Genomic DNA, 7,280 nt, shown 5'->3' on the forward strand with positions numbered 1-7,280 from the left:
GTTTGGGTGTGTGTGTGTGTAGGTAGGTTAGTAATGTGGACAAGTAGGTTGGTGCAAGACATTTTTCAGCTGAGTTTGTGATTTATCCTAATGACAATAGGGAGCCACTGAAGATTCTTGATTAGCATATGGTCAAACCGGTTATTGTTTTGTCATCTGGTTGGAGACTGGATTGGAGAAAGTAGAGATACAACCACAAGCCCACTGAGGAGCCATCAAATACAGCCGTCCAGAAGTAACGTGTAATAAGAACCCAAACCAGGATAGTAACCTTGCAAGTGAAGAGAAGGGAACAAATGAGAGAAATGTGTAGGTAGAATTAAGGTGATCTGGAAGTTAACTAAGTCTGAGAGGTGAGGGAAAAATAAAAATCAAAGATGACTATAGATTTGAACTAGGATAACTGGAAGGGTGATGGTAACATCAACAGAAATAAAAATGTTTGGATTAAGAGCAAATGAAACTTGAGGAACAGTGAGACAGGTGTTTGTGTGTTTGAGGAAAAAAGTGACTAGTAGAGAGCATTGTCATGAGACCTGAAGAAAGAGAATGTACACTTCAAGAAGCTTGTCAACAATGTCAAAAGTTGTAGAAACATAAGGAACACAAGGGCTAAGGGGAAATACCCTACACTGGTTATAATGGTTGGCAAATAATTAAAACATACGTATATAAATACAATTTTATGACAGCCCTTCTGATATGTAAAAATACTTCTCTTTTCCCAAAAGTTTTCTCTAGGCTACATATCCTTAGCTCCTTCTATTGATCTAATATAATATGGTTTCTAGTTCTTTCAGTGTCCTGACCTCTCCTGAAATATGATCTTAACGAATACAGACTATAGTAGAACTGTTACTTCCCTTGTTCTGCATATTAAATTTATATTAATAAGAGGCTAAAATCACATTATTTCTTGTGGCTGTCATATCACACTGAGGACTTGTATTAAGTTCACATTCAACTGAGCCACTCTGGTCATTTGTTTCAAAGACTTCAGCCTTCCTTTTCCCTCATCTTTCATTAATACTTTGTGACATATTCAAATATGGTACAGCTCTCCTAGCTGTCAACAGTTCTCCATGACCATCTATCATTTTCCTTTTCTTTGAGAGCAAAATCTTTCCTTGTTCTTCACCTTGGAACAGGCACAGGATTCCTACTATCTTGGTTCCATATTCAAGATTCTACCAACCCCAGTCAGTATTCAAAGAATGCTTCTACTTTTAACTCAGAAGAACCTAATGGATATTCAAGAGGAGGGACAGGGAATTCAAAGGTTTAAGTCACAAAATTGGAATGATATTCTCCAGGCTGTGGTATTTTAGTGGTTAGGACAGAGAAATACTATTTTCTTTTTAACCTTAGTTTCCAAAAAAACATGTTCATCTACTTTATTACTCTTTTTTAATTCTTTCATGTCACACTTTGGTTTGCTTTTTCCTTAATATGCTGTCCATTCTTGGTTCCTTTCCTATGATAGGTTACAGGTTTTTAAGCTTTTTTAAGAGAGGAAAAAACTACTGGCATCAATACTATGATTAAAAGTGAATGTTGAGCTTAAAATGTGACTTCCTGGAGGAAAAAAAAAGAATACACACTAACAGCATATTTGTTTTTACATTAAAGGGAAGCATGATGGGACAGTGAAAGGAAAAGAATATTTCCGGTGCAAACCACAGCATGGTATCTTTGTTCGCCCTGGGCGCCTTCTGAAAGCGCCAGCTCCCACAAAGAAATGCAGCAACGCTTCTCGACCTCAGGCAGCCTCCAGTCTTGAGAAGAGGAAAAGTGTCATGGTTCCAGTTCCATCTCCCTCTTCCTCTAAAGCAGGAGAAACAGCACTTTGTCACTCAGGTGACGCAGCAGCTTCTACTTTTTCCAGGAAGCAGGAAAACAGAAAGTCATGGATTAACTAAGCAGCAGTATGCTTTGATATTTGCACTTATGACACAACTCTCCCCATTTCCCCCACCACTCTGTAGGAAACTTTATAAATTTAAAAAAAAAAAACTTTATTCTTGTATATTTTTAATTAGTCCTTATTGGATGTGTGCTCTTTAGAACCATGGACTTAATTCTCTAATTTTTTTTTTATAAATAATATATATATATTATATATATGAATATGTGTATCTATAATTTGTCTGTCAGGAGGCAGGCATGGCTGCACACTAAAATAGATAAAAATGATTTGTAGATAACTGAAAGGTACTGAATTCTTTGTTACAAAACGATTTGGGGGGAAAATCTTATTTTAAACAAACAAATATTTTATTGCGGAACAAGGAGGATGTAAGGTCCCTCTTCATGAAAAAGGTTACAGTATGCTGTTCTTTATAACCAAAGAACTTGTATTAGACATTTGCTGTCTTATTTTTTCTGTAAATATACATTTGACTGCAAGTTTGGTGCCATGATTTTCTTGGTCACTGGGCACCATGCTGCCTTATCGGTCCTCTGTTAAATAAGCACACTGAAAAATCTTTTTTTTTTTTTTTTGTCTTCCAAGTGGCCTGCCACTGTGCTGACCTGCAATTGTATTGCTTACATTGACAATGACTGAGGCTGTGAGTTTTGTATTCCATAGGCACTTGTTCCAGCCCACTAGTTAGACTGTACAGAGAGCAGTATTACTGTAAGGGGAAAGCCAGGTCATACCACCTTGGCTCGGAGTTTTTTGTTTTGTTTGAGGTGGGGATTTGTTTGTGGGGTTTTATTGTTACTGTTTTTAAGTGAATCTGGGAAATGAGGAAGAGACAGGGTGAGCAAGCAGCAAAAGTTTGCGGCTGTGTTTGTTGCACTGGGGATGGCATGAGATATCTGCTCAAATACAGATGATGCTGCCCTTTGTGACTGCATCTATTAATGTCTCCTACATTGGGAAACATGAAAAGACTCTGTGGTTATGTGTGTGTGTGTGAGCATGCGCGTGTGCGCATATGTGTGTATTTTTTTTAAAAACTGCTTTGTATATCTATGCTGTAGTTATTTGTAAAAATGTACTGAATGGACAGTTAGAAATGTCTTGTTTCTAAAAAGAGAGTGTACAGTCTGTGGTACCTTTTTTCCCCTTTAGTCTGTAGCATCAATAAATGAGTGGAATATCTGGGACCTTACTGAAAAGCTGCTGTTCTTCATATGATTTTGTGTATAGTAATCTGATGATAGTATTTCACTATTTGCTGTAAAGAATTGTAATTTATATTCTATTTCAGTCATATTGTATTTAATTCATACAGATTTTTTTGTGTTTTAGAATACAGACTATAATTCAAATTTTACAAAGATAATTGTTTGTTTTTAATAACACCAAAAATATGGTGTGAGGACAGATTGTGGTTTAATGCATTTGTTGATAAACATTCTTCCCTGTTACAGTTCATTTCTGTATTATTCTTGCTATCTGTCATTGGTGCTCCAACTTCTTTGAAGGAATTTTTAAATTCCTTAAGGGAAAAAGGGCTTTACCACTAATTATAGGTGCTGATGGTAATCTAATCAGTTATGTGTATGCTACTGAAGTTTGAAAGGCAAGCAACATTTTTACCTTTTTCATTCATGAAACATGAAATGGATAAACATTATTTCTATCAAAATTTTCATCTGAAGAATATTTTATCCCAGAATTTCAGTTGAAAGTATTTTCAGCAGCTCAGAATAATTCACTTTTCTAAAGTAATAGAGAATTATACTTTGTTTTTCCTATTTAGAAATGTTTGTTTGGAAAAAGCCTTCAAGAAAAATTATGTTGAGAAAATTCAGATGAGGATATACAGATACTATATAAGATACAAAGTGATCAAAGGATCCACTAATCAAATAAACTATTTTAATGAGTATACCTACTTAAGTACAAATCAAACAGTTCATCTTTAATCTCAACTTGTTTGAGATGTACAGTATTTCAGATCATTGATATTATCACTTGAAATCATAGTGAGTAAACATGTTTCATTCTGTATTTGATTTATAAATAGAATGGCGCTGAGATGGGCTTAATCATTTGTTTCTAGACTAGTCTTTGTATTTGTTTTGCATGACCCTGGTCCATGCACTATCATAATGGTGATGAGGGAGAATACAGTACAAAGATTTCAAAATCTGACTCTCCTCCTTCAGAACAATGTGAACACAAGCATGATACTTTGCCTGTAAAAGGGGATAAGGGGATTGCTTCCTCCCTCATAAAGGGATTTTATAAGAAAAGCACATTGTAAACCATAAAGCTTCTCAGAAATGTGATCTAGAATCTTGGCTTTCTATAGCGCTAGTTAATAATTTATTACAGATATGTATTTGTGTATATATGTATATGTTCATACATACACGTACACACACACACACACACACACACACACACACAGAGTGAATTTTTGATTGCCTCTCTACCAAATAATTGATTCCTTCTCTGCAATTTATGGTCTTAAGAGAGTTGCCTAGGAAACTGAGAGATTTAAGTAGTTTGTCCAGGGCATCAGTAGCTGGACTTGATGGAAGTCAGTTCTCTATTTATAATGACTCACTGCCTTTCCATCTGCTTTATAGATGATAGCTTGATAGATTGTTAGAAGAAATGAAGGAAAAAAGGAAGGAAGGAAGGAAGGGATAAATGATAGAGAAACACACTTATGTAGATGTAAATACATATACAAACATTTCATATCAAATATATTAGATATTTTAATATCTACATCAATAAACATTTATTGAGCACCTACTACATTCAAGTTATTGTGTTAAGTGCTACATCTAAAGAAGCTTTCTAGTCTCTTTAAATACTAAATGCTATGCAAAGTCCCCAAACTTACACAACCAGCAGAAGAGATGAATTTGAATTAAAAATTTCCTCTCTTTTTCCTAGGAAAAAAAATGACACACTATTGGCAGAAGATGTGGAAAAGCTTCCAGAATCAACTCTGGCTTGCATTGCTAAAGCAACTTTAATTCTATTGTTTTTTTCAAGCAATGTTGGACCTGCCCTACCAATATATTCTTTAAAGTGTGTTTGTAATAAACATTTGAATTAAGTTTCTCTCATATTCTAGTAGAAGAAAGAATCTGCCACAAGGCCTCAGGGATTATTCAGGAATGATATATGGATACAATAGCCTTCTGCTAGTTTTAGTTAAAGTAAAATATAGAATGTGGAAAAGGGAAGTGGGGAAGATAACAAATAGTTATTAAGGGCATACTATGTGCTAATCACTGTGCTAAAGTACTGGGGATTCAAAAAAAGGCAAAAGAGTTCCTGCCATCGAGGAGCTCACAATCTAATGGGCAACAAGTTATATGTATCATATATTGTGTGTGTAGCATACTTATATGCATATATAAACACACACACACACCACACAGAGGAAGTGATTGAGAAAGGGAGGCACTTTGTTTTATAAGATGGATTGGGAAAGAACTCTTGTAAAAGATGTGATTTAAAGGAAGCCAGGAAGTAGAAATGAAGAGGAAAAGCATTTTAGGTATAGAGGACAGTCAGAGAAAATGCCCCAATCTGAGAGATATACTACATCTTTTTTCTAAAACAGCAAGGAAGTATCAATTGATAAAGAGTATGAGATAGGGAGTAAGGTATAACAAGACTGGAAAGGTAGGAGGGGGCTAGGTTATAAAGGGCTTTAAAAACCTATTAAACATATATTATGTGCTAGGTACCATGATAAATGCTTTACAAATATTTGATCCTGACAACTCTGGAAAGTACTATTACTATCATTCTTATTTTACCCTTGAGGAAACAGAAGGCAAAAGGGGCTAAGTGATTTTCCTAAAGTCACCCAGCTAGTATACACACTAGAATAGACTATAAGTGTCTGTTCATGGATGTGAACTCAGATCTTCCTGACTGTAGGCCCAGCACTCTATCCATTGCACCACATAGATTTCTGTCCGTAGGCAACTTTCAGAAAGAAACCAGAGAGGAGCTTAAGGAAAAAAAAATTCCTAAAGTCTATATTTGATCTATTCCTCCGTTGCTCAAAAAGGAGGATGAGAGTGGAAGAGTAAATTTGAGCTCTACTTGGTGATGATTGTTCCCTATTATATGTTGTTTGAAACTGTAATCAAATTTCTTGATTTCTTTTAAGTCTATTTAGAAGCAATATTGCCTTGTATTTATAGTTGGTTAATTGATTTGTTTTGTTAGGTTTATTAGCAGATAATTTTGTTCTTTTACCCCCTACAAATAGACCTAATATCTAAAAACAGAGAGAATAAGAAGATATTTGAATTCTCACTCTATATATTCTGAAATGGCTTGGCAGCCACTACCATGTTAAAATTTACAATAGATTTTCTCAGTGGCAAAATATCTCTGAAAGTCTTTTGGGAACCCTATTTGTGATGATATTGACAAGCTGTTTAATAGAATAATGATTGCCCCAAAGAGCATAAATTAAGGTTAGAAACCAAAAAATGTGGAAGGACAAAAGGTGAACTTAGAAGAAAATAAGAGGAACTAAGTGGTAGCATAAAACCACTTGGCTGTTTCCACAAAATCTAAATGCTTTAAACTAAAATACCTGATTTTTTATATGCATATCTAATTTTTAATTATTACTTATGTTATTTTTTAACTTGAGTTTTGAAAATCCTTGCCAGGATAAAAACTAAATAACTTTTTAGTTTAGTTAGAGTCTACCAAGAAGTCCAAAGAATGTCTTAATTAAATAATGTTGCTTTTTCCAAACCTTTTAATAGTAAGCTTTCTATCATAGGAAAAAAAAGTATGTTTTCACAGTCAAAGCTAAAATTAAAAAACTTAGACAAGCAAGGCATTTGCTGAGAACAGTGTTTCATTTCAAATGGAAGGAATACTTTGCCTCTGAAGATCTATCACTAATCTTGCATTTTCAGTTTTTTTCAAGCCTGGTAATAAGTTACATATATCTAATTATATATTTTTATTTATTATCCCTTGCAACAAATGATAATGCATTTTTGAAAGTCTAACTGGTGTTAGGACTTGTGGCAAAATAATATTAATAGACTTTAAACTACAATAGAGGATTTTACCTAAACACTCTCTACTCCATACTCTCTAATACATAGTAGGAGCTTAATAAAGTTGAATTCAATTGAAGCTAACTGAATTGAATCAAACTTATGGCCCTACATTTGTTAGTAAATTCATTTATATATGTAGATTTCAAAGAGAGTTAACAATCCAAAGAATAATTGACAAATTGTAGTTGATAGTAATTCAGAAACACTGATTTTATGATATAGTTGAAAATTAAATTGCCCCAGTATAACCAACTGAGACA

At 34.2% G+C, this 7,280-nt stretch overlaps 1 protein-coding gene across 3 annotated transcripts in view; it reads left to right on the forward strand.

Moving 5' to 3' along the window:
- The window catches only part of KIF13A (kinesin family member 13A), a 255,185-nt gene extending 251,800 nt beyond the window's left edge, over nt 1-3,385 (forward strand). For all 3 annotated transcript variants that reach the window (XM_051970638.1, XM_051970639.1, XM_051970640.1), the window contains one exon: nt 1,630-3,385. In XM_051970638.1, coding sequence (XP_051826598.1) covers nt 1,630-1,919 — 290 coding nt within the window. In that variant the 3' untranslated portion in view covers nt 1,920-3,385. The remainder of the gene's footprint in view (nt 1-1,629) is intronic.
- The last annotated feature ends 3,895 nt before the right edge of the window (nt 3,386-7,280 follow it).

The sequence above is a fragment of the Antechinus flavipes genome, chromosome 1 (genome assembly GCF_016432865.1).
Source record: "Antechinus flavipes isolate AdamAnt ecotype Samford, QLD, Australia chromosome 1, AdamAnt_v2, whole genome shotgun sequence".
NCBI classification, from domain to species: domain Eukaryota; kingdom Metazoa; phylum Chordata; class Mammalia; order Dasyuromorphia; family Dasyuridae; genus Antechinus; species Antechinus flavipes.